Source organism: Lycium barbarum, chromosome 8 (assembly GCF_019175385.1).
Source record: "Lycium barbarum isolate Lr01 chromosome 8, ASM1917538v2, whole genome shotgun sequence".
Taxonomy (NCBI): Eukaryota; Viridiplantae; Streptophyta; class Magnoliopsida; order Solanales; family Solanaceae; genus Lycium; species Lycium barbarum.
Window position 1 is genome coordinate 89,994,048 of NC_083344.1, and position 27,663 is coordinate 90,021,710.

The 27,663-nt window shown below is 37.2% G+C and overlaps 4 protein-coding genes and 1 pseudogene across 4 annotated transcripts; 4 read left to right on the forward strand and 1 right to left on the reverse strand.

The window, feature by feature from the left end:
- Positions 1 to 766: 766 nt before the first annotated feature.
- On the reverse strand, positions 767 to 1,888 carry LOC132605131 (uncharacterized). Its single transcript, XM_060318382.1, has 2 exons — positions 1,791 to 1,888; positions 767 to 1,267 (listed from the first exon to the last, which is right to left on the reverse strand). Exons 1-2 carry the CDS (start codon positions 1,863 to 1,865, stop codon positions 794 to 796), a joined length of 549 nt encoding a protein of 182 aa, XP_060174365.1. The 5' UTR covers positions 1,866 to 1,888; the 3' UTR covers positions 767 to 793.
- Positions 1,889 to 6,099: 4,211 nt separating this feature from the next.
- On the forward strand, positions 6,100 to 7,171 carry LOC132607939 (receptor kinase-like protein Xa21; annotated as a pseudogene).
- A 213-nt stretch (positions 7,172 to 7,384) lies between these two features.
- On the forward strand, positions 7,385 to 8,605 carry LOC132607940 (probable leucine-rich repeat receptor-like protein kinase At1g35710). The gene is made up of 3 exons (XM_060322023.1): positions 7,385 to 7,389; positions 8,054 to 8,546; positions 8,594 to 8,605. Exons 1-3 carry the CDS (start codon positions 7,385 to 7,387, stop codon positions 8,603 to 8,605), a joined length of 510 nt encoding a protein of 169 aa, XP_060178006.1.
- A 70-nt stretch (positions 8,606 to 8,675) lies between these two features.
- Positions 8,676 to 10,027, forward strand: LOC132607941 (receptor kinase-like protein Xa21). Its single transcript, XM_060322024.1, has 2 exons — positions 8,676 to 9,615; positions 9,975 to 10,027. The coding sequence occupies exons 1-2, from the start codon at positions 8,676 to 8,678 to the stop codon at positions 10,025 to 10,027; spliced, it is 993 nt and encodes a 330-aa protein (XP_060178007.1).
- A 6,258-nt stretch (positions 10,028 to 16,285) lies between these two features.
- Positions 16,286 to 24,945, forward strand: LOC132606284 (glycine cleavage system H protein 2, mitochondrial-like). The gene is made up of 4 exons (XM_060319720.1): positions 16,286 to 16,573; positions 17,310 to 17,345; positions 21,898 to 22,157; positions 24,679 to 24,945. Exons 1-4 carry the CDS (start codon positions 16,534 to 16,536, stop codon positions 24,805 to 24,807), a joined length of 465 nt encoding a protein of 154 aa, XP_060175703.1. The 5' UTR covers positions 16,286 to 16,533; the 3' UTR covers positions 24,808 to 24,945.
- The last annotated feature ends 2,718 nt before the right edge of the window (positions 24,946 to 27,663 follow it).

Genomic DNA, 27,663 nt, shown 5'->3' on the forward strand with positions numbered 1-27,663 from the left:
AACAGATTATCAACTTGTTGCAACTTCTTCAACATCAGTTAGATTTGTCGCAACAACTGACCCATATGTTGCAACAACTGAACCATCTGTTGCAACAATTTACAAACTTGTTGCAACAACTTACTCATCTGTTGCAACAGATCACAAACTTGTTGCAACAGATTATCAACTTGTTGCAACTTCTTCAACATCAGTTAGATTTGTCGCAACAACTGACCCATATGTTGCAACAACTGAACCATCTGTTGCAACAATTTACAAACTTGTTGCAACAACTTACTCATCCGTTGCAACATATTAAAAACTTGTTGCAACAGATGGGTCAGTCGTTACAGCTTCTTCAACAGCTGTTAGATTTTGTGACTTGTTTAAAACTACTGAAACCACTGAACATAATGTATTGAACACAACTTAAATAATGAACACCTAATATATACTTAACAAAATGTCTTAGAAAAGTACTGAACACCTAATATATACTTAAATTACATAATGTCATAAAAGAAACTCCTAATATATACTTAAATTGTTCAACAGGCCACATTTTGGCTCCAAAAAACGCAAAAACAATGAATTGTTTATCAACCCATCTTAAGGCTCCAACACCTTTTCAATGACACCTAATGCCCATCTCCATTGCATCCTCCCTACAGAGTTGTCGCTGATTAGACTTTCGGGTTTTGTCCTAGTTGTGCCGGTAAGCAAAGCCTCCATAAAAGCAATTGACCACGAACCACATGCCTTACCAGTGACATTGCGGGGGAGATTCTGTAGCCTATTGAATTCCCACGATTCATTGAGTAACTTTGCAAGGCAAGTGTGCGAACATTCCACTCTGTTGCAATAACTTGGGCCACAATTCCATTACCGGCTCCATGAAACAAAAGAAATCAGATTCTTCATAGACAGGAACGTTGCAGTCATACACATTTACCACTCCCTCTTCAATCATGAACTCGAGAGTGACAAAATGTGTGGCATTAATATTCATCACTGTTAAAACCCTCTTTGCACCAGCCCACGAGCAGCCTCCCGGGTAGGGTCTGACACCCCTACAATAATCGACCATATCATCATCCCACTTGAATTCAGCAAGTCTAACCTTCAAAGACACGACATTTGGAACTGTACTCTCTTTTGTCAATTCTGCGTACCTCTTGGACATGTTGTTGTAAAAGTTGAGGTCCAGGATTATGTCAGTAGAATCATAGTACTCGGGGAAATTGATTTGCCTCATACGCATTAGAAGCAGGACTTCATCTACATACTAAAGTAAAAGTAGTAAAACAGTTAGTTACTTGGTGCAACAGATTCAACAAAATAAAGGAACTGTTGCAACAGCTAGTTAACTTGTTGCAACAGATTATCTACTTGTTGCAACAACTAGTTAACTTGTTGCAACAGATTATCTACTTGTTGCAACAACTAGTTAACTTGGTGTAGCAGATTCAACAAAATAAAGGAACTGTTGCAACAACTAGTTAACTTGTTGCAACAGATTATCTACTTGTTGCAACAGCTAGTTAACTTGTTGCAACAAATTATCTACTTGTTGCAACAACTAGTTAACTTGGTGCAGCAGATTCAACAAAATAAAGGAACTGTTGCAACAACTAGTTAACTTGTTGCAACATATTATCTACTTGTTGCAACAACTAGTTAACTTGGTGCAGCAGATTCAACAAAATAAATGAACTGTTGCAACAGCTAGTTAACTTGTTGCAACAGATTATCTACTTTTTGCAACAACATACTGAATTAGATAGATATATACAAGTGTTGAAACTTACCCAATCCTCCCACCATATTTCTATGCTTGTCAGAGCCTTGAAGTCTGCTGCTCCAAATTCATGCATTGAGTACATGGTTCTCCCACTCTTTTTGGACTTGATTGCAGTCTCAACCTTTTTCTTTCTTTAGGCATGTACAGGCTTGAAAATATCCACCGTTTTTAGCACTTTTGACCCAACATCAAGAAGAGGAGTCTCAATTGACTTACTAGGAGTAGCAACAGATCTTCTTGATCTAACTGATGCAAGTGCCTTGGCAATTGCTTTGCCCCTCCTCCGAGCATGAACAAGAGTATAAGGTGAGGAAAGATTCTTTGATGGTTTGATACCCCTCTTGGATATCAACCTCTGCATAGAAGTGTTTGTGGCTTCTTGGGCCTGCACCAATTCCTCCACCTTTCTAATCAAATTATCCATTTTGTCCTTGCAAGTGGTGCACTCACAAGCACATGAGGGGACCTTAGAAGTACCGGCACCAACATCAACAAATCTTCTACCACTCAATCCACCACTACTAAAATTACCACCAAATCCTGAAAAATCACTCAATCCAGGAACTGGGGTAAATCCACCAATATTAGCATCATCATCTCTTAATTTTTCCCCAGCAATACTTGTTGGGACATCATCACCACCACCACCAACAACAACATCAACAGGATGAACACCACCACCAACAGCATCAGCACCACCAACAGCATCAACAACAACATCACCACCAACACCAACAACAACATGACCACCAGCAACATTACCACCACCACCAGCTACAACATCATCAACCCTAGTGATGGCCGTCACTCCAGCCAATTCCCCTTTGAACCCATTCATCAGTCTGTCAGACACAGATTCTATGGGCACAAAGGTGACAAGGCATGGCATCTCCAACTCTCTTATTGTTGGGACAAGCCATGGGTTCACAACCTACAACAAAAAAATAGATATATCATAATGGTGCTAAATCATAAAAAGCAAAACCTATTTAAAACAAGTTAACAGGTTGTTGCAAAAGGTTACACATCTGTTGGGCAATGTCCAACAGATAGGTAACTTGTTGCAGCAGGTCTCTCATCTGTTGGAAAATTTCCAACAGATGGGTAACTTGTTGCAGCAGGTTTCTCATCTGTTGGATATTGTACAACAGATTAGTAATTTGTTGCAACAGATTATTGTACTTGTTGTAAAAACTTACTGTAACAGATTCAGAAGTTATCAAATTAGTAAATAAAGTGATATGTTGCAACAACTGTGGTACTTGTTGGAAATTGTCCAACAGATTGTCAACTTGTTGCAGCAGGTTTATCATCTGTTGGACATTTTCCAACAGATGGGTAACTTGTTACAGCAGGTTACTCATCTGTTGTAAAAAACTAGTTGCATGTTATAACATATTCATCTGTTGGGTAACTTGTTGCAACAGGTTAATTATCTGTTGGACATTGTCCAATAGATGCATAACTTGTTGCAACAGATGAATGTATTGTTGCAGCAGATTATAAAAGTTGTTGCAACATCTAGTCATCTGTTGTGTTCTAATGCTTACAGCTTCCTTAGGGGGGTTGAAATGGTCAACACTCAATTTTGTGTTGTTCCTGGCAGTGAGCCATATAAGAATTCTTGGATAGGTAACTTCTTTGGAGTATTCCTTGACTTGATGCTTGAGGTGAGGAATGGCTTCAAATGCCCAAGCCTAGAAAAAAAAGATGCCATCAAAAATCAAAATAGTGATTGAAATAAAAAATAAAAAAAGGTAAAACATTAAAGAAAATTTACCATGAAAGCCCAAGGGAAGCCATATAGGTTTTGTGTCTTCCCCGTTGGCTTCAAATCCTTCATCAAATATTCAACAGTCAAGCTAAAGCTTTGAAAACCCCAGGCATAGTTGTTGAAGGCATCATAGTCCTCAACAAGTTTAATCAATCCAAGCGGTATGTTGTAGTTTACGTCTCTTGCCCAAAGAACACTATGCATAAACCAAACTAAGCACAGTGCCTCCTTGTGCTTTTTTGAGAAAGTTTTGGACTCCAAGTCTTGCAATAATTTCTTTTGAGTGTAGCTCCTTCCCACTAAGTTTACCAAAGAGACATTATTCTTAGCTTTGGAACCCTTCGCTTTCTTGTCTGCCTTGGGCGTCCGGACTGGCTTGGTTAATACAACAGTAGGAAGAGGCTCATAAGGATAACATCTCAATCCGGTAACTATGGCAAACTCCTTCATGCCAAAGCAAACCGGCATGCCACAGTAATTGATCCAAATCTCATCCTTTCTATCACAAATAATCTTACGCTTCAAAAGCTCAGAAACCATTGTCATTTGAAATCGGGCACTGGTATCTTCAGGCAAATCTAAATAGAGCCCAAAGCAGCTAGCCCTAAAGAAATTCTCCAACCCCTGCTGCCGGAGAATGCCCCTGAAGGTGTCAAAGCCCTTGCCCATGGTTGATCTAACCACAAAATCACCAGACAAATCCTTATTTTCATTCAGCGGCATCGTCACGCCGTACTTTTCAATGCTGAAACTCTTGACGACCTCCTCAATCGAAGGTTTATTGGGATCTATGACAATACTAGAAGACTCAACAAGATTGGCATCCACATTATGTTTCCTTTTTCTTCTTAACTCAGCCAAGATCTGATATGTTGATTCTTCTTCTTCTTCTTCATTACCATTTTCAGTTTCTACTTCTTCTTCACCTCCTTCATCCCCTTCAGCTCCTTCATCCCCTTCATCTCCTTCTTCTTCACTTACTTCTTTTTCATCTCCTTCTTCTTCATCTCCTTCAGCATTTTCTTCATCTCTTTCAGCAGATTTTTCATCATCTTTTTCACTTTCTTCTCTAGTTTCTTCACTTTGTTCATTTTTATCACTTTCTTTTTCATGCCCAACAGAGGTTTCGTGGGTTTCCTCTCTTTCTGAAGCCCTAGTTTCACTAACTCTTTCCTCATTTGTTGATTGACAAATAGCAGTCACAAGTTTATCTAATGGTGTTTGCACCTTAGCTCTTTTACTACTTTCTCCCTCAGTTGGTTTCTCTCCTTTTCTTTTAACTGGAGACATTTTATCTACACACAAGAGATAGAAAAATAGTTTTAATTGGTTAGTGCAACATTCAAAGTAAAAAGGGAAAAGGAATATGTTGCAACAAGTAATCAGTTGTTGCAACAGATTAATAATATATTGCAACAAAATACGAAGTTGTTGCAACAACTTATTACTTGTTGCAGCAGAATCTTAATCTGTTGGAAATAGAAAACAGTTGCAACAGCTTAGCAACTGTTTAGATTTTTTACAACAGCTTGTTAATATGCTACAACAACTGCTTCAGTTGCTGCAAAAACCTCAACAATTGTTTTGATTTTATCCAGCAGTTGTTGGATAAAATCAAACCTTTTCCTAAACCATAGCATGACAGCAACAACAACAGCAAAAACATCTAAATTTAACTACAAAACATCATCTATATTTCACTACAAACACACAACCATCACAAATCTCACTCACAACTTAAACAAAATACACCAAAACCATGCAACCTCAGCAGATGTTTGCAACTATCAAACAAGTGCTGAATTTGCTGCAACAAGTAACCTCAGTTGTTGGAAAACATCAACAAAATTGCAAGCCTTTTTTTTCGAAATAACAAGGAGAAAAAGAACAAAACAGCACCAAATACCATAATTTCACAACCACAACCACTATTTAAAAACTCACAAACCCCAACAAGTGCAACAAATACACGAAACTACAGCAAAACAAACAACATTCAAGAAAAACCCATGCTCTCCTTCATCTTCTCTAACCAAAATCATCATTTTCATACTCTGATTTCAAAACCCTAACTTTTGAACCAAGTGAAAAAAAAAGTTTACCTGAGAATGAATAGACAAGCAACAACAATGGAGAGAGAGAAAAATGAGCAGCAGCAGCAACAATGGAGAGAGAGGAACGAGCAACAACAATGGTGGTCACTGATCGCCGGTTTGAACAGCAGCAACGGAGAGAGAGAGAGAGAGATGAGATGAACTGAAGAATGAACTGCTATTTTTTTTTTTGAAATAAAACGAAGTGGGTCGTGGGGGAAGTGGGTTGGGGTTGGAAGGAGTTTTTGTATAATGTGTGTGGGTTGGAAGAAATTTTTGTATAGTGTGTATGGGCTTTTGTGTATTTTGTAAAAGATTATAAGTTTTAAAAATTGTAATTCGGTCCCAATTTAAGTTAATCACATTTTTAAGACAAGTTTGACCTTTGGTCAAACTTGCACCATTTCTAATTATCAGACTTTTTTGTCACCACAACTTAAATCTTCCACGTTACTGCGTGTTTGGCTATTATTCCTAACGTCGCCACTGATGAAGCTGCTCTTCTTGCTTTCAAATCTCACATTTTTCTGATCCAAACAACGTCTTAGCAAGTAACTGGTCTTCTTCCAGCCCAGTTTGCAGCTGGATAGGTATCACTTGCAGTGGGCGTCACAATAGAGTTACTGCTTTAGATATTTCTAGCATGCAACTTCAGGGTACTGTTCCTCCACATCTTGGAAACCTCTCGTTTCTCGTTTCCCTTGACATCAGTAACAACACTTTCCACGGAGATTTTCCAAAAGAGTTGACTCGTTTGCAGAGGTTGAAACTGATTGATGTTACAAGAAACAATTTTAGTGGTTCCATTCCATCATTCTTAACTTTGTTACCTAACCCTCGATTCATTTACCTTTCCAACAACCAATTCTCAGGGGAAATTCCGTCTTCCTTCTCCAATCTCACAAATCTTGAAGAGTTAAGAATACAGAGAAATTTTCTTCAAGGAAAAATCCCTCCTGAAATCGGCGACCTTCGTTACTTGACAATTTTAGACCTGCAGGGTAACAGGCTTACTGGCTCTATGCCCCCATCAATCTTCAACATGACTTCCCTGGTAACTCTTGCTATAATACGCAATCGTCTTGTTGGTAAACTTCCAGTAGATATTTGTAGCAATCTCCCAAATCTTGAAGTGCTTTTACTCTCATCCAACTACCTAGATGGCCTAATTCCACCAAATTTAGAGAAATGCTCAAAGCTAGAATGGTTGACATTGTCTGGAAATGAGTTCACTGGAACTATAACAAGAGAACTTGGGAACCTAACTATGCTCACACTGTTGCATCTTGGAGAAAACCATTTAGAAGGTCCATTTTATGAATTATCTTTTGTTTTTTGGGGCAGAATACCTAAAGACCCCCTAAAATTGGTGTTTTATTCAAATCCCCCTTAAACTATACCTGGTCCGAATTACCTCCTACAGTTGCCTTTTTTTTTTATAATTGTCACCCCCTCAAACAATTACTGGTCCTAATTACCCCTTATACTTGGCTTTTCAATAGTCGTTAGCCCCTCAAAAGAAAAATGGTAAAAGAAAGAAAACTTGGGTTGTATTCTAATAGAGGAATAGAGAAGATATATGGAAGGAGATAAGGAAATAGCCATTGGAATGACTATATAAAAGGAAATAGTATTTTAGATTTTTTACACATCAGATTAATGTGGTTGTTATTTTACACTCTCACGCGCCAAATGTCATTTTGAAATCACTTGGATTATAGAAAAACCAAGTACATGAGGTAATTAGGACCAATTATTGTTTGAGGTGGTAACAAATATTAAAAAACAATCAAGAAAAACCAAGTACATGGGTGTAGTTAGGACCAGACATAGTTTAAGGGAGATTTGAATAAAACTTGCCAAATTTAGGGAGGTCTTCAAGTATTCTGCCTTTGTTTTTTTTGCTTTTTGTTCTAAAGATTCCTCAAAAGCTAAGCATGTAATGTCAGTCTGAACTAATGTTTATACATTTCTTTTCTAATTCCCAGGAGAGATACCAATTGAGATAGGTAATCTACAAAAACTCCAAGTGCTTGGGTTAAGCAGAAATAAGTTAAGTGGTACTATTCCTGCAAAACTTTTCAACATTTCAGCATTGCAGATATTTACTATATATGGAAATCAGTTATCAGGTAGTTTACCTTCAGATTTAGGCCTTGGAACGCCTAATCTTGTGGAAGTTTACCTTGGATCAAATAATCTCAGTGGATGAATTGCTCCTACCATCTTGAATGCTTCAAGGCTAACTCTTCTAGACCTTGCAAGCAACAAGTTTACAGGTCCAATTCCTTATTCACTTGGTTCCTTAGAGTGTCTTGAAGTCCTATACTTGGGCAATAACAATTTCATTAATGAGCCATTTTCTTCTGAGTTAGGATTCGTTTCGTCCCTGACTAATTGCAGATATTTAAGAGAAGTGGTCATTGAAGATAATCCTGTGAATGGTTTTCTTCCAGCTTCTATTGGAAATTTTTCTGATTCTTTTCGGATGTTTGTTGCACGTAGAAACAAACTGAAGGGCACAATCCCGGAAGAAATTGGAAACCTAAGTGGTTTACGTGTGTTAGCTCTGTCTCATAATGAATTCACTGGTTCTATTCCTGAGAAGTTGAGAACTATGAACAATCTTCAAGAATTTTACTTGGAAAATAACAGTCTAAGTGGAACTATACCTGATGATATCTGTAGTTTACCGAATCTTGGAGCTTTAAAGTTGACTGGAAATCAAATATCGGGTTCAGTTCCAGCATGTTTAGGAAATGTTTCTACTTTAAGATATCTTCATTTGGCTTTCAACAGATTGAGTTCCATCTTACCTGAAAGCCTTTGGAGCCTTCAAGATCTCTTAGAACTCAATGTATCAGCAAATCTGTTTAGCGGGCGTATACCTCCTGAGGTTGGTAATCTAAAGACTGTGATACTAATCGATCTGTCAAAAAATAGTTTTTCCAGTAATATTCCTAGTACTATGGGGGGGGGGGGGGCTTGAAAGGTTAATTAGTCTTTCCCAAGCTCATTTGGGAAAATGGTGGGATTGGAATTCTTGGATTGTTCTTACAACAATCTTACTAGTGAAATCCCAAAGTCACTTGAAGCACTCTTACATCTCAAGTACTTTGACATCTCTTTTAACAAATTAACGGGAGAAATTCCTAGTGGTGGTTCTTTTGCAAACTTCACCGGTCAATCTTTCATGTCTAACGATGCACTCTGTGGTGCTCCTCGCTTTAATGTGTCGCCATGTTTCCTCAAATTCACTAAGAAGTCAAGAAGAAAGAAAACACTTGTAGGACTATATATCGTATTAGGTATTGGATCAACGTTTCTTGCATTGGTCCTCAGATATGTGTTGTTAAGATGGAGAAAGAAAAAGAAGAATCCAGGTCAAACCGAAGTAACTTTGGTGAAAAGACATGAAAGAATATCTTATCATGAACTTCAACAAGCAACAGGCGGATTCAGTGGGAGCAACTTGCTTGGTACTGGGAGTTTCAGCATGGTGTACAAAGGGATACTTAAATACGGGACTCTTTTGGCAGCAAAGGTATTCAATGTGCGATTGGAGGGAGCGTTCAAGAGCTTTGAAACAGAATGTGAGATACTACGCAACCTTCGCCATCGAAATCTCACAAGAGTGATCACTAGTTGTTCCAACCAAGACTTTAAATCCTTAGTATTGGAATACATGCCCAATGGAACACTTGATAAGTGGATACACTCTCATGACTTGTTCTTAAACATCTTGCAGAGGCTAGATATTATGATAGATGTGGCATCAGCATTAGATTATCTCCACAACGGGTATCCAACACCTGTGGTGCATTGTGACTTGAAGCCAAGCAATGTCTTGCTAGATCGAGGCATGATTGCCCATCTGAGTGATTTTGGCATTGCAAAATTGCTAGCTGATGGGGAGACTTTTGTCCAAACAAGGACTATTGCAACCATTGGATACATTGCTCCAGGTAATAAAACTTTCAAACTTGGCATGCTTTAGGTTTTCGGATTTCAAAATCACTGTCATGTCGTGAATAGTATTTTAGGGATTATTATACAGTGAATAATAATGCGTAATTATACTTCGGTGAACTATGATATACGGATTGTTATGCAGAGAGTGCCAATATTAAGCATATTTTTGTATTTGGATACTTTTATCCAACTATTGCTAATACACATTCATATTCATGTTCTATCACCCGCAATGATACATAGATTACAGTATAAGTCATATCAGTTTTAGTGATACAGAGTTTAGTACTAGCAAATGACGCTACATTAGTTTGCTTAATATCGAAAACTAAACATTGTATTAATTATGCAGATATTATGTTAGCAGTGCAAACTTTTATACTGCATACCAAACATTTGTATTAGTTACACGAAATTTTATTTCAGATTATCAGGAAACTTATCTAACAAGATTTCGCCCATGATTGCAGAATATGGACAGGATGGAATAGTATCCAAATGCTGTGATGTTTATAGCTTCGGTATCATGATGATGGAAACATTTACTGGGATGAGGCCAAGTGATGAATTGTTTACTGGATATTTTAGCCTAAGATATTGGATTAATGATTCTTTTCCAAGTGGAGTTGGTCAATTTGTGGATGCCAATTTGTTAAGGCCAGAGGAAGAACATATTAAAGCAAAGATGCAATGTGTATTGTCTATCATGGAATTGGCTTTGAGTTTCACTTTAGTGTCACCTGATGCAAGAGTTAACATTGAAGATGCTCTTTCAGCCCTAAATAAGATAAGACATCAGTACGTCACTAGTTGTGCAAAGACTTAAAAAGAGATTCTTTAACTCTTTTATTTCAGTTTTCAATGATTATTTAGGCCAGTTTCATCACTCCACATGATCTGTGTTGTGTGATTCAGAGGTTGTGAAGAAATAAGCTACCAGTGAAGAAGAAACGAAAGGAATAAATCGCGTTTCTGTAACATTAGCTGCTTTAATATTGCATCTTTTTCAGGAGACTATCACTGCATGCAGAAGAGATGAAAAGTTTTAACTGCAGAATGCAGATTCCAAGCTATATGATTGCTTTAGTATTGCCAATTATTACTAAGTTGTTGTACAGAAACCTTGTATTACATCTATGACCAATCATTCCTTTGATAGCTCAATGGAGTTGGTGCGAACTAAAAGACGTAGGGATAAACACATGTTTTCTCATCTACAAAATTGAATGTTTTTATCCCTATATCTTTTTGTATGTCTTTTGAATGTCTTTTGAATGTCTTTATCCCTATGTCTCAAACTACAAAAAAATTTGAATATCTTAATCATCCCTCCTCAAAAGACTAGATCTAATAATCTACAGAAACTAGTAAATTAAGAGCAGCCTTTCTCCATAGAGCAACTGCTATTCTCCAGACTAAGGATGTCATCACTACGAGCAGCCTTTCTCCATAGAGCATGTCATGGCTTTATCAGTTTTCGGGACTCGAATCTTCCATTAACACACTTTCATATCCAATGAAGTGAGAATGAATATGTTCTACAATGCCAAATGAAAGTGAGAATGAATATGTTCTACAATGCCATTTCTAATCTTTTTTTTTTCCTCATAAAGACAATTTGTGATCATTGTTACTGGAGTGAACTCAGAGATCTTATCACTTTCAACATAGCCATGGAGTCAGGCTCTTAGAGCATTTGGCCCTCATGTCAATTACAGTAGCCTCTTAGAAGCAACTAGAAATATTCACACTGCACTTGGAAGAATAAGCTTAAATTAATAACTTCTATAACATCAAGGTGACAATCCTAATGTTGCTGTCATCTTCTCGGACCAGCTACTAATCAATCCATTGGGTAAACCATTGCATCACCAACTAGCTAATAGACAAAAACCCCTCGACACCATCAATAAATTCCTCCTTTTGCTCATGTTTGCTTTAATTGAAGATTTGCAATATGTAGAATCAGAACCAGTAATTGTTGAGATTCTTGCAGGAATATACACCAATGGAATTCTATATGGAGAGATTCTCGCATGAATATCCATACACTTTAAATTCTAAGGAGAAGGTTTGAAATAATTTTTTGTAATTACATAGAACTGACAAAAAGGTAAAAAATGAACGACCTGGATCATGATAAAGTCTTTTATTACATGAAGAGCTTACGCCATCTTTCTTTAAGCGTTGTTGTTGACACCACCAACTAACCTAATCAACTATCTGGATTACCCCCAAAAAAGCAGTCATTAGTTTTTATCTCTAAGCAAGCACCTTCATAACCGCTACTAAATAACAACCCGAACCACCTCAAATGATAACCTGAATAGGGAGATGCAAGGTAGTTTAACAAGAAATGACTTGAGCAAAAGCTCCTACTACATTTCTAACAACTTTCAAATGCCCCAAAATCATATCTAGCTGCACTAGCACATGATCCCATTTGGAGGAATAAAATCAAAGAGGCAAACAAGCAAAGAATTTCAACCAGTATTGAAGGGAATTGGCTGAAGGGACTGGTTGATGATTTACAATCAAAGGAGGACGAAGGGCTCCGTGGTTAGCTTTTTTTTCCTTACGTGCATTGTACATCTCTTCTGTCTCGATGACAACCAACCTTTTCACCTAAGATCAGTACAAAAATGTAATATAGCTAATTACTACTTCATGTCGAAACTAGCATAGTTGCATAGAAACAAAAAAGGCATAAAATTCATAAATAATTTAAAACCTGCTGAAGCATTCCCCTAACAGTAGGTGTGTTCCATCGCATCACAGTCCGGTTGCATTTGCCGAGGTGCAGTGCCTCTAAGGTACATCTATGGAGCCTTCTAGTGCCTGGAATACCCCTCACAAGGGTTATGTACAGATTAGAGCTCCAGGAGATTGGAGCACAAGCTTTAAAAGCATTGTAAGCACTCATCTCTTCCTGTTTTTCTGTTTTTCGCTTTCCTGCAGCAGAAGTAACACGAAACTTGGCATCAAGGAAAACCTTTTAAACAAGAAGAGTATGACAGGAGGTACGGGATCTAACAGATCTGTTTCGGAATGGTATTTCACAAAACAAAATGTAGCTACCGACAGCATGTTGAGGAACTTAATAATAACAAACACAAGCTAGATGCTAATCAAAGTTACATGTTAGGTTTGAAAGAAAGAAAGAAGAGAAGGAGAGGCAACGAATCTACATCAGCAAGAAGTCAAGTTAAGTGAGGTCAAGGAATAAATGAGTTACTTCTATACCCTCTTTATCAGAGAGCTGTTATATACCTATTGAACATATGAATAATATTAAATAACTTAAAAAACATATGAATAACTTTTCCAACAGTAGTTGATCCATTTACTAACACATTATTACCAAATCAATATAGGGAACACGTTGAGAATATAGATTTTCTTACCCAGGTTTATGTTTCTTTTTTCTGTTTTCTTATTTTCTTTTTCTTTTTGGTTGATTATTTGGACACATCCTTTATGAACATGAAACTACATATCAAGAAAATCTGTTTTCATATTTTTATTATTTTCCAGGATACATGAATAAAATCCAAAAGCATCAAAATACATAGATTGATGGTGGAAGCTGCAGAATTTATGATGTGATTCTTCGAGTTAACAAAGAATCAATCGACCAGGATCTTGTTGTTGAAGCGCTTGATGGGCAGAATTCAAGAAACGGACCTAAATCGGGCTATACTTCTCGAAATTATGTGATTTCAAGACGAGGAGAAAGATGACGATTTGAACTATAAAAATGGCTCTTGAATCGTTTAAAACGAGTAAATATTGAGGGTACAATGATGGAAAGAAAATTAGGGTTCTGGGTGTGAAATAGAACGAAATTGTTTTCAAGAAACGTGTTCTTGAATGATCAAGAACCAACAAAGTTCCTAAGTCACCACTTGAAATCAACTTACGTGATAAAGAAACACCGCATGCTATTGAAAACAAGATAAAAACTATCACCACCTTGCTTGGAACAAAAAACAAGGATAAAGAACAAGAAATAGAGAAAATAACTCTATTGCAAAATTTAGGTTTATGCTAAAAACGTGAATAGTGATAATTGATCTTCAAACTTGAACTTCTTAGACTTTCTTTCTATTGAATTTCAATCTTGTGTTTTTTGATTTTTTTGGATTTCTTGATCGTCTTCATCTTGCATCAATTTAGAGACTTAACTTTCTCATTAAGGTTATATGTGACAACATGAAAAGTACTCGACTTATATTGACCATGATTCGGCCTTGATTCTTACATAACAATATCTTGTTTATATTTATCTAGTTATCTTGGAACTTTGGATCATTATCACCAATATCAGTAATGTGGCCTAAGTGGGTGAATGTTAAATTCTCCATAAAGTTTTTTTTTTTTTTAACTGGTAAGTAGTGATATTATAAAGGAAAACGGTCAAATATGCCACTAAACTTTGGAAAATGGCCACAGTAAGCTATCCGTTAATAGTTGGGATAAAATGTGCCCCTACCGCTACAAAATTGGTCCAAATATTCACTCACTGTGGAAGCTTCCAACATGTGACCTTTTTTCACAAGAGAAAAGGCTCAAATTTTTCCCTTGAACTTTGCACAATGGTCCAGATTTGCCTCTGAACTTATGTGTATGCAAAAATAGAACTCTCTCTGTCCTGTCCTAATTTATGTGACACATTTTTTTTTTAGTTTATCCCAAAAAGAATGTCACCTTTCTATATTTAGAAACAATTTAACTTTATAAGATGATTGATAATCACACAAAAAAATCTAAAGCTTGTTTTGGATCACAAATTTCAAATGTCTTCCTTTCTTTCTTAAACTCTGTGCCTAGTCAAATTGTGCCTCATAAATTGGGACAAAGGGAGTATTACTCAATTGTCCAGATTTTCTTCTGAATTTTGTGTATGCATTATGCTCATGAGTATATCTATTTGATTTTTGGATCAACTTGCACGCACTTCGACTATTCCACCGGATACCCGCCACCTCCCATTAACACAGGTACCCGGTAACTCTGCCACCAAAACTTAAGCATATAAAAGAAATCACCTAGTGTCTTTTTACGAGAAAAGGACATAAATGGTCTCTTAACTATGAGAGTAGGTTCAAAATTGTCCCTTAACTATGCACTTAACGGTTTTGGTCCTTTAAGTTTGTCACAAGTTAACAAAAATGGTCCCTCAACTATGAGGGTTGGTTAAAAATAGTCCCTTAAGTATGCACTTAACAGTTTTGGTCCTTTAAGTTCGCCAAATGTTAACACGTTTAGTCTTCGACAAAATATTCATCGAACTCTGTTTATTAGATTTGACGAGAACTATGAAAAAATTAGCGAGAACTCACATTTGGGTGTACGCATTACTAAAGAAAAGGCCAAATACCTCAGGATAAAACCGACAGACATCAGTCGGTTATAGGAAAAAACAGAGGAAAAACCTACAGACTTGATAATGTCAGAAAATAGTGTTTCGGAATACAAAGACCGACGGACTCTGTCGATTAAAACCGACGGACTCCATCGGCTAAGTAAAATACACTAGACTCACTTTTACTGAAAACCGGAAAAAAAAAAATCTTCCATCATAGTGATTCTTTAAAAAAAAAAAAATAGTTTCTGCACATTTTCCTTGAAAATAACCGACGGACGTTCGTTGGTTTTCGTAAAAAATAATAAAAGCTAAAAAAAATTAAAAAATAGGGTCCCTCTATTTTATCCATCGGTTTCCGTCCATCGTTTTTTTCGCTTGTTTTTAGTAGTGATAATTTTTGTAGTTTCTGCTATTTCTAATTTATTTCTAAGGTCTGGTGTATTTTACTTAGCTGATAGACTACCTCGGTTTTAATCGATAGAGTCCGTCGGTCTTTGTGTTTCGAGACACTATTTTCTGACATTATCAAGTCTGTAGGTTTTTCTTTTGTTTTTTCCTATAACCGACTGATGTCCGTCGGTTTTATCCTGAGGTATTTGACCTTTTCTTTAGTAATGTGTACACCCAAATGTGAGTTCTCGCTAATTTTTTCCTAGTTCTCGTCAAATCTAACAAACAGAGTTCGATGAATATTTTGTCGGAGACTAAAAGTGTTAACATTTGGCGAACTTAAAAGACCAAAACTGTTAAGTGCATACTTAAGGGACTATTTTTAACCAACCCTCATAGTTGAGGGACCATTTTTGTTAACTTATGACAAACTTAAAGGACCAAAACCGTTAAGTGCATAGTTAAGGGACTATTTTGAACTTACTCTCATAGTTAAGAGACCATTTATGTCTTTTTCTCTAATTGGGACTAGGCAAAATTCAGGTATGAGCAATAACCCCCACCAAATTTAGGAAGGCCCTAAAATATTTTACCTACGATTTTATTTAAAATATCTAAATTAGTTCGGTTAGGTTCAGTCATTTTTTACAATTATTCTGACAAGCCTATAACATGAGCTACAATCAACAACCACTCAATCTGCCAACATCATCTCTAATCGACATCCACAACTATCATTGCCCCATTATTATCGCCAGCCATATAAATTTAAAAAAAATATTTTATTGATACATTTATTAAATTTAATTAATATTTTATTTAAATTTTATATTTATTAATTTTAAAATAAAGATAAATTTTATATATTCAAATGCTTTATTAATTCTTAATTTTAATAAAAATAAACGAGCCAACGTAAAAAAGAATCAATCACGTTCCAAACAAACACTCCGTCACTCATCAACTTTTGCTTATTGGTTTTGTTGACACATCCACCGCACCAACTCCCTAGCTAAATTTTCTCTCATTATTTATGTATTTAATCAATGCTGTTGATGGCCTCCAGCTTTTTCCATAATCTTTTTTAAAGCTTTTTAGCCTAGCAAAAGAGTGTGCCGCAAACATATAGAGAGGAACACTGCATACTATTAAGATGGCAACCAAATTGTGGGCTTCAAAGGCTGCTTCATATCTTACCCTCTGTTTGGATGGTTGTTTCCCGTGGTTCATTAATGTACAGTATGATATGGTATAGTATGGTGTTGTACTGTATTGCACTATATTAATGAATACAATGTTTGGATAGACTGTATCGTTTGTTGTGGTTTAATAACATTTGTATTGTTTGGTTTGACCGTATGATATTGTATAATAACTTGTAAGTTTACTAAAATACTCTTAACTCTTAATTAGAAATTAATTTATATATATTAATAAAACAAAATAGGAACTTTAAAAAATAAGTAGGTAGTGGGTGTGGGTGGGGGTGGTGGAGGGGTGGGTGGTACTTGGTAGGGTGGGGTGAGTTGTTGTGGGTGAGGGTAGGTGGCAGAGGAGTAGGGTAGTTAGGGTGGGGGTGGGTGGTAGGGCAGGGGTAAGGGGGGGGTGAGTGGTAGGGTGGGGTGGGTGGGGCGGATGGTGGAGGGTGGGGAGGGGTGGGATGGGGGTGAGTGGTTGGGTGGGGGTGGGGTGGAGTGGATGGTGAAGGGTGGAGGGCGGGGTATAATGGGGAAATAAAATACGTAACCATGAAAAAATTATCAAATCCGTAGTTACAAAAATTAAGACTTTTCATGGTTATATAACCATGGGATGAATCACGAATTTACAACACCATACCACATAATTTTAAAAATAATGGAAACAAACATGGTTTCATAGAAAACCATACATTAATGAACCACGGGAAACCACCATCCAAACAGGGGGTTAAGGTCTCAACATTTCACAGAGCATTTGCTACTGGTAACATATTTATGGACATAGATGTGGTTTCATGTTTTTTTTCCTTTCTTGTTTTGTATTTGGTTATGTGAATGTGAATCATGAATTTGTTACGCTAGAAGTTGCTTGATCTGTCATTCTGTAGATTAAAGACCCCATTTTGGGAAGTGGGTTGTGTGTGTGTTTTTTCTGTTTATTTAGATCAATAGAAGATACTGCTTTCTTGATTTTACATTCTGCCACCTTTGTAATGGGAGTATATCAAGATTATGACGGGGCATTGTTTGTTTGTATATGTAGATGTTGATGGGCAAATCATGTTACTGCTATTTGTTGTTAAAAGCTGTGTTCCAGTCCCCTGGGTACAGAGTCACATCTGTTAGCCCCCCTACTGTGGGACGCCCCGCCACGAATTCGGATTTATGTTATACGTATGTGAGATCTATGTATATTGGATCAGTTATCTTGTCTTTTTTCTTTTTTTGGATAAGTCCGTACCAGCTTTGGTGCACATTGAGTATTCCAGTGGACACCTGGTATCTCCCACCAACATAGGTGCGGGGTCACTTTGCATAGCAAGACTTAAATGTGAAGATATAACCTAATGTTTTTGTTTCTGTTAGGATCTGAACCTTTGTCTTGAGGTTTACACCTATTCATTAACCATTAGGCCACATCCTTGTGTGTGGAGTTAGTTATCATCAAGACTAAAAATGAAATGAAATGGTATTTCCAATCGTTGTTAATTACTTTGACATAGATACTGAAATATGGATGTCAGCAGCACTTCTCAAAATTGAATGGTTGAGCTCTGAAATCCGGATTAGTTAGAAATGATTAAGTTACAGAGAATGATTGTAACTTGTTAAATCAGATTCATAACGATAATTTCGCTGATGAATTTATCCATGGCTATACTTCTTTAGTCCAACTTGGTGTGTTTTTAAGTCAAATCCTCCCATGAATTCTACCAAAAGAGAAGTTAAAAGCTGTGTCTATTATAATGCCTATTAAAAAATGGTCCATTTTAGTTGTCATTCTTTCTTGTTGCAATGACTTCTCAACCAAACTTGTGACAATTCTGCATATTTTGTAAGGGATTTGCAGAAACTGTGTGAATATCTTGTCCTGTGAGTAAAGAAACTACTCAGAATCAGATTTACTTGTTTTTTTTCTAATATCTTCTATCTACAACAACAACAACAACAACAACAACAACCCAGTGAAATCCCACAACGTGGGGTCTGGGGAGGGTAGAGTGTACGCAGGCCTTACTCCTACCAAGGTAGGACGGCTGTTTCCGAAAGACCCTCGGCTCAATAAAAAAAACATAAAAAGAGGTCAGATAAGGCTAAGAGATTCAAAGCGATATGGAAATGAAATAATGCAAGCGACACAGATAACATAGGATAATCAAAGCACAGAAAATAACAGATAATAGCAGAAATCAGAGCACAAGAAATTATACTGCGATAATGCGGCTACTAACAAGACAGGATAACGAGACTATCTACTAACCTTCTACCCTAATTTGGGTCCTCCAAACCCTCCTATCTAAGGTCATGTCCTCGGTAAGCTGTAATTGCGCCATGTCGTGTCTAATTACCTCTCCCCAATACTTCTTCGGCCTACCCCTACCTCGTCTGTAACCATCTATGGCCAACTTCTCACACCTCCGCACTGGGGCATCTGTGTCTCTCCTCTTCACATGCCCAAACCATCTCAATCTCGCTTCTCGCATCTTGTCTTCCACCGAGGCCACTCCCACTTTGTCCCGAATATCCTCATTCCTAATCCTGTCACTCCTGGTGTGGCCACACATCCATCTCAACATTCTCATCTCGGCAACTTTCATCTTTTGAACGTGAGATATATTAACCGGCCAACACTCCGCCTCATACAACATAGTCGGTCTAACCACCACTTTGTAGAACTTGCCCTTAAGTTGTGGTGGCACCTTCTTGTCACATAGCACTCCGGAAGCAAGCCTCCATTTCATCCACCCTGTCCCAATACGATGTGTGACATCATCGTCAATCTCCCCGCTGCCTTGCATAATAGATCCAAGATACTTGAAACTACTTTTCTTCTGGATGGCCTGGATACCAAGCCTCACTTCCAAGACAGCCTCCTGAGGTGCTTCACTAAACTTACACTCTAAGTACTCTGTCTTGGTCTTACTCAGCTTAAACCCTTTAGACTCCAGAGTATGTCTCCAACCCTCCAGCTTAGCGTTAACTCCGCTACGAGTCTTGTCGATCAGGACTATGTTATCCGCGAAAAGCATACACCATGGCACCTTACCTTGAATTTGCCGCGTCAATCCATCCATCACCAAGGCAAATAAAAACGGACTAAGAGCTGATCCTTGATGCAACCCCATCACAACTGGAAAGTGCTCTGAGTCTCCTCCTACTGTCCTTACCCTGGTTTTGGCTCCCTCATACATGTCCTTGATCACCCTAATGTATGCCACATGTACACCTTTAGCCTCCAAGCATCTCCATAGGATCTCTCTTGGAACTTTGTCGTAAGCTTTTTTTAGGTCGATGAATACCATGTGTAAGTCCCTCTTCCTCTCCCTATACTGCTCCACCAGTCTCCTCACAAGATGGATGACTTCTGTAGTTGAGCGTCCTGACATGAATCCGAACTGGTTCTCTGAAATAGACATGCCTCTCCTCACCCTCGTCTCCACCACCCTTTCCCGCACTTTCATAGTGTGGCTTAGCAGCTTGATACCTCTATAGTTATTGCAACTCTGGATATCTCCCTTGTTCTTGTATAGAGGGATCATTACACTCGACCTCTATTCTTCGGACATCATTGCCGTCTTAAAGATGACATTAAACAACCTAGTCAGCCACTCCAAACCTGCCGGGCCCGCGCTCTTCCAAAATTCCCCAGGAATCTCGTCAGGTCCGGTCGCTCTTCCCCTGCGCATCTTACGAACAACACCCTTAACCTCCTCAACCTTAATACTCCTGCAATACCCAAAATCGTGACGCCTTCCTGTATGTTCTAAATCTCCCAACACAATGTCTCTGTCCTCTTCTTCATTCAAGAGTTTGTAGAAGTATGACTGCCATCTCCGTCTAATGAGAGTCTCCTCTACCAATGCTTTGCCATGCTCGCCCTTGATGCACTTCACTTGATCCACATCACATGCCTTCCTCTCCCTCGCCTTGGCTAGCCTGAACAATTTCTGATCCCCTCCTTTCTCTTCTAGTTCAGCATAAAGGCGTTCAAAAGCTACCGTTTTTGCCATCGAAACCGCCAACTTCGCCTCCTTCCTCGCCATCTTATAAAGTTCCTTATTCGTCCACTTCTCCACCTCATCCTCGCTTTCTATCAACTTCGCATACGCCACCTTCTTTGCTTCCACCTTCCGTTGAACTTCTCCATTCCACCACCAGTCCCCTCGATGCTGACCACGACTACCTGTCGAGACCCCCAACACTTTCCTTGCTACCACCCTAATGCAACTAGCCGTCCTATCCCACATACTGGTCGCATCCCCACTACTATCCCAGGCCCCCATAACCTTCAATTTCTCTCCCATCTCCAGGGCACTAGTCGTGGTCAAACTCCCCCATCTGATCCTAGGTCTATCATCCTCGACCCTCTTCTTCCTCGTTATCTTGATACCTAAATCCATCACCAAGAGCTTATGTCCGGTTGTAAGATAGTCGCTCGGAATGACCTTACAGTCTTTGCACAGACCTTTATCGTCCTTCCTAAGGAGTAAAAAGTTAATATCTTCTATCTAAAAGCTCTAAAACCGAAGGCATTCTATCAGTGCAGTAGATTATGTTTTTAGATGCTTATAAATGCAAAGAATATGGTACTCCTTTAGCTGTGTTTGTTTGGGTCTATCATCTGGGTAGAGTTAACAGGTCTAAGTATGGTGCTGAGTTAATTGCTGCCAAAGTATTTATGGACTTTTACATCCCCTCTTCACATTTAATTAACATGTCGTTCTTGAGCCTGGTCGGTGCAAGTTGTATGGTAACAACAAAGGCTTCTTCGAAAGTGAATCTAATGGGAATCATTCCATAGTCTTTCAGTTAAAAATGAAGACAGATGTAAATAGATTGTAGTTGTTCAATCTAATTTGAATTTTGTTATTCCCTGAATGGTGTGATGTAATATAAAGTGATATATTGGATTTTCCCTCTTGCACTTTATGGCAACTTATCTGTCCATTTCCTCAATTTGTATACCAAACTTAGAGATGAAATTCCATGTGATGATTGGTTTTTATCATGATACGTGCGGTCTCTTTCACTTAGTGGTATACTTGAACAAGTGTTTATTTTTGGAGCATGCAAGTCTAGAAAAATATGTAGGATAAAACTCTGAAGGGTTGTATATTGGGTGCAAGCTGTAATGTCTCCTTCTGCAAAAAGGGCAGTGAACTGGAAGCAATATTTACTAACCCATAATGATAAAACCTCTCTCTGTCTCTCTCCTCGGATAAAAAGATAAAGAAAACCAAGGAGAACGAACATGTGAAGTATTGTTAGAATATGATCCACCAATGTATTGATGGTTTGTATTTAATTCTTTGCAGTTGTGAAGGATTTAAAGTATGCAGACTCTCATGAATGGGTCAAAGTTGATGGTAGCTCAGCGGCAATAGGCATCACTGATCATGCTCAGGATCATTTGGGTGATGTTGTGTATGTTGAATTACCTGAAGTGGGGGCTTCTGTTACTCAATCTGGCGGTTTTGGGGCTGTTGAAAGTGTCAAGGCCACCAGTGATATCAATTCTCCCGTTTCAGGAAAGGTGGTGGAAGTTAATGAGAAACTCAAGGACTCTCCTGAGCTGGTCAGTATCCTAGCTCTCTATTTTGTTTTCTTCTCAATGATGTATAGCCTTATAGCTTGAAGTAAAATGCTAAACTGTATTCTTGCAAATGTCGTGGTTGAGTGGGTCGTCGGTGTTTAATTTAGGGAATATGCTTCAAGTTACTCCCCCGTCCCAATTTATGGGATATTCTTTCCTTTTTGGTCAGCCCTAAAAAGAATGACGCATTTTTATATTTAGTAACAATTTAACTTTTAACTTTCCATTTTATCCTTAATGAAATGATTTACAGCCACACAAGTATCTATTGCTTGTTTTGGACCACAAGTTTCAAAAGTCTTTCTTTCATTCTTAAACTTCATGCCCAATCAAATACCTTCACATAAATTGGAACGGAGGGGGTAGTAGTTAAAACAGGAGGAACTACTAAAAAAAAAAAAGGATAAGTAAACTACTAAAAAGCAGGGTGAACTATTACACATAATCCACGGCTGAGTCACAGTATAATTATCTTGAGACTCCTAAACAATCATTAATCAAGAATGTACTACAATTTTTTGCGCATGGTGAATATGTCATTGCTATCAAAGCAACGTCGATGTAAGTAGTTCTTCATGCATTTCTCTAGTATATGGTACTGGGAAGCAAAAAAAGAACAATAAGAAAGATGTAATGAAGAAGAAAAAGAAAAAGAAAAGGACAGGTTCATATTCTGCTGGACTGCTGGCATGCAAAATCACAAGGCTTTTTAATATGCAAACATTAGCTCCCTTCGGAAGTCTAAAGATCTGTCTGAGGCATCAGTTAATGTAGATTCACTATTGATCTTTCAAGATTCTTTCTCAACACATTTGTCTGTCACTTCATGAACTTTTTATCTTTTTTTTTTTTTTTTAAACTGGTACTATTGAAAGCAGAGGCGGATCCAGGATTTGGAGGCTCCGGGTGCCACTTTTTTTTTTCCGATTCCAAATAGAGTAAAATTTTGGTCAATTACGTTGGGCTTCGGGTCAGGTTATTAGTTTTTTCCATTTATATTAGACAAAACGATAGAATGAAAACACGTAATAATTACAACAACTTGACACACGGATTAGAACTTTGGACTATAAAACTTATGATAATTTAACTTCTTATATTTAAACAAATAACTAATAAGAGAGGAAAAAAAGTCAAGAATTAATAAATAGTAATTATTAGAAGCAATTCAAGAGGAATTAAGGAAATGAAAAAAGAAAAAGAAAGAGACAACTAATATAAATGGGTTCATAAATTTGTGGAGTCAATTTGTAGAATTTAATGTGTAATTCTATTTACTGCAGCAAGCCAAAAGTTCAATTAAATGTTGTAAGTGAGGTTCGAACCCTGGTCACCAAGGAGGAAACTAACGCGCTTTGCCACTGGCACCATGAGGCCATTTGTTACTCCGGGTGGCAATCTAACTATTTATACTATTTCTTATGTATATATATACATATATACACAACGTTTTCACCGAAGCTTGCGGGTGGCGTGGCATCCCCACGGGCCTTAGTAGATCCGCCCCCGATTGAAAGTTCATGAACTTTTTATCTTGCCCACTATACAATACTATAACTTTATATGCCGGCTACTAAACAGCCGAATGACATGTGCATAATCAGCTAAAAGTTCAAAAAACTTCATAATGATGCTCGAAGAAGGCATTTCTTAAGTTAATGAACTTTGTTATCTATCCCCCCTAGACTCACAAGCTTCAGTAAAACTCTAGGATATTTTCTGTGTCTGAGATCCAGATGGACTCGAAACAATGTCATCATTTTTGTCAGGAAAGATATCATAAGCTAGTGGAATATCTGAGTTACCTTGAATAAGTTGTAAAGTTTTGGTGGGTAGATTCTTTAGAGAACAGAGTAACTTAAAGATTTCCTCTATTTGCAACTGTCTCCTGATGGTTTAGAAGCTAGTGTTGACTTGTTGAAATTTGTTGTGAACTTCTGTTTTCTTCTGGGGCACACAGGACCTGAGGTCTCTCGACCAACCGATCAAAGTTTATTCTAATTCTTTTTATATACTACAGTCTAGTGGAATAGGCATTTTAGGGTGAGATCTGAAAGCTCTTCAGCATGTTGCGGAGCCTTCTGTCATGATAGAAATAGGCGTGCTATTAACCATCTTTGGCTTTGATACCTACTAAAATACTAGGGAGTGCAGGAGGAAGGAAAGATATTTCAGGTCAAAAAATCCGTGTCCTACCGGAAGCTGGGAGTAATCCCTTAACAGTGGCAACTTTTATTTCTTGTGTTGTAATTTCTGAAACTCATTAGCATGCCCTTTTAGTTAAAAGTGATAGGTAATACTGTCTTGTAAGTTTCCTTATTGGGAGTTAGAATTAATTGGTGAGACTCAATGGATTACTTTCATTGCTCGAGACTATTCTGTTATACTCCTGGGGACTTTTAGCTGAATCTTATCCTTATTCAAATTTCAAGTTTCATCTTTACATTTTCTAGTTCATTGTCATATTTTATGTGACTTATTCATTTTCCCCCCTAATATTTAGGTTAACGGAAGCCCGTATCAAGATGGATGGATCATAAAGGTGGAGTTGACCAACCCCGACGAGATCACATCCTTGATGGACCCAGACCAGTATTCAAAGTTTTGTGAAGAAGAAGATGCAAAGCACTGAGGAAGTTGATAGGGAAAAACCACAGGCCAGGAAGTTGAAGAGTTCGAGTGGTGTTTTTTTTGTGTTTGGCTCAACATGTATTAACACTGCAATTCTTTTCATTCTTCCAAGTTCCAATGAAAGATTGAATGCTTTGAATGATGAATTTCATGTAGGTTTTCGCAGAATAATTTCCTCATTCTGACGTTGCATTTGTTTGTTTTTGTTTTTGTCTTTTTTTTTCTTTTTCTTTTTCTAGTTAAACTTTCATCAAGTAATTGACAGTAATATTGCTATTGAATGATCCCAGTATGCGAGTTCCTTTATACTACCTCGGTGGGTATAATATTAATCAACTTTGTAAGTCTTCAATCCGATCTCTACATTCATTATTTGGACAAAACAAAAGAGCGTCTCTATCGCATCTCTGGATGACTATTCTTATGCTTCCTTGGTTTAAGGCAGTTAAGAAAAATATGGTCATATCACCCAAAATATGGTCATATCACCTTCTCAATGACTATTCTTAATCTTGTTTGGTTTAGGACGAAGTCGATACATACGGAAATTGGTTAATATATCTTCAGTACGGAATACATAGCCTTGGCAATGGGAAATATGAGCAATTCAGCAAATGGTGAGATTAATATGAAAAACTCTCACATTAGATTTTTTAAAGCTCTTAAATACATGTAAATGAGTAATGCATTTTCCTTCCGAATTTACACATCTGAAATCTCCTTATATGCACCTCCTATCATGTTATACTAGTGAATCACTCCGCACTTCGTGCGGTTATAATCTCTTTATAAGTATAAAACAAAACAAATTTTATATATATGCACACACAAAAACTTTTTCTATTGTTGATAAGCAATACTTTGGTTCCTAAATTTGTCTAAATTTTCTTTTTCAACCAACAAAATAAGAATCGTAAATATAAGAGCAAGGAATGATAATTGCCTCCCATCTAACAAACTAAAAGGAAAAAACATAGTAATAGTTAATTAATTTACCCATATAAAGGGCAAAAGACCTGAAATAAGGACAAATAATTTGATGCCCATACTGTTACCATTTCAAGTTCTCAATGCGCAATATTGCTCACGTTATATAAATTGATTGGTTTCATAATTAATTTTGTAATAAATAGATAATACTAATGGGTAACTTTTAAAAAGTCTGTCAATAGGGAAGGGAAAAGGGTTTACTGGCTTTATTGCAAAGGTTCCTTGGTTACCAATTTTTTGCGCCGAGTGCCCTTCTTTTGGGCTGGTCTTTATATTTTGCCCCTCATTTATGTCTTCTTTAAATTTTGCCCTTGCCGCCTGTTTAATGAAAGTTTTTTGACAAAATTACCCTTACCCCATTAAAATCCTTTTTATTTCGTCATTTGCCCTTTTCTTTTCTTTTTTTGCTTCTTCTTTCCTCCTCTGTTTTGTGTTTGTCTCATCTGTTCTAAAACTTAGGTACGAATTTGGATCTTTTGCTCGTTTCAATAGTTGTTTTTATGTTAAATTGTTATTTGTTGAATTGATATCCTTGCCTTCATCGTTTTTTATATTTAATTGATCATTTTTTATTTAAAATTATAGTGTTTTGTTATAGTGTATGTATGATTTTTTGAACTTTAGTTTCATCCCCCATGTATATATTTTGGTTTTTTGAATGTCGTATTATGAATGTCGTAATATGTTTTAGTTGATTTTGATATGCGTTTTGATTTTCTCTTTGTTGAATCGTTGAAGTTTTGCCTGTGAACAGCTGTTTTATGGTGTTGCTGCTGTTTTTATTAAATAATCTGGTTTTTGTGAAGAATGTGTTTGTCTGAGGCAACATATGTCGGGTCCGGCAGAGTTCTTGATTTTTGAAACTGAAGTTATGCCGGTTCCGGCATAAAGTTATGCTTGTTCCGGCATAACTTCATGAATTAAGTTAATTTATGTGTGCTTGATTTTTTGGTGTTGTCTTGTTAATAATTTTGGTTTTTATGCAATCTTATGTGTTTTTGGTGTTTTGTTAATAATGTTTTGTTTTGGTTATGAAAAATGAAAGTTTGCCTCTCACGACATACTTTGTAATTTTGTAAACTGAAGTTATGCCAGTTCCGGCATAAAGTTATGCTTGTTCCGGCATAACTTCATGAATTAAGTTAATTTATGTGTGCTTGGTTTTTTGGTGTTGTCTTGTTAATAATTTTGGTTTTTATGCAATCTTATGTGTTTTTGGTGTTGTTTTGTTAATAATGTTTTTGTTTTGCTTATGAAAATGAAAGTTGCCTCTAACAGCATACTTTAGTCTTTTGTAAAGTGAACTTCTGCCTCCTCCGGCATACTTTTCTAGTTCTTAACACTTGCGTAAATTATTGTTTTGCTCATGAAAATAAAAGTTTGCCACTAACAGCATACTTTGTTCTTTTGTAACGTGAACTTCTGCCCCCTCCGGCAGACTTGTCTAATTCTTAACACTTGTGTACTTTTTTATTTTGCTTATGAAAATGAAAGTTGCCTCTAACAGCATACTTTGATCTTTTGTAAAGTAAACTTCTGCCTCATCCGGTATACTTTTCTAGTTCTTAACACTTGTATACTTGATGTTTTGCTTATGAAAATGAAAGTTTGCCTCTAACAGCATAATTTGTTCTTTTGTAAAGTATTTTGCTTATGAAAATGAAAGTTGCCTCTAACAGCATACTTTGATCTTTTGTAAAGTAAACTTCTGCCTCATCCGGTATACTTTTCTAGTTCTTAACACTTGTATACTTGATGTTTTGCTTATGAAAATGAAAGTTTGCCTCTAACAGCATAATTTGTTCTTTTGTAAAGTGAACTTCTGCTTCCTCCAGCAGACTTGTCTAATTCTTAACACTTGTGTACT

Bases quoted from the DNA above. Each gene is read 5' to 3' on its own strand.
- LOC132605131 (XM_060318382.1), bottom strand. From the start codon at position 1,865: ATGTACTCAATGCATGAATTTGGAGCAGCAGACTTCAAGGCTCTGACA. The intron at 1,268-1,790 runs GTAAGTTTCAAC...CTTTTACTTTAG, and splicing joins AAATATGGTGGGAGGATTGG to TATGTAGATGAAGTCCTGCT.
- LOC132607941 (XM_060322024.1), top strand. From the start codon at position 8,676: ATGGTGGGATTGGAATTCTTGGATTGTTCTTACAACAATCTTACTAGT. The intron at 9,616-9,974 runs GTAATAAAACTT...TTAATTATGCAG, and splicing joins CATTGGATACATTGCTCCAG to ATATTATGTTAGCAGTGCAA.
- LOC132606284 (XM_060319720.1), top strand. From the start codon at position 16,534: ATGGCAACCAAATTGTGGGCTTCAAAGGCTGCTTCATATC. The intron at 16,574-17,309 runs TTACCCTCTGTT...CCAAACAGGGGG, and splicing joins TTCAAAGGCTGCTTCATATC to TTAAGGTCTCAACATTTCAC. The intron at 17,346-21,897 runs GTAACATATTTA...AATTCTTTGCAG, and splicing joins TCACAGAGCATTTGCTACTG to TTGTGAAGGATTTAAAGTAT.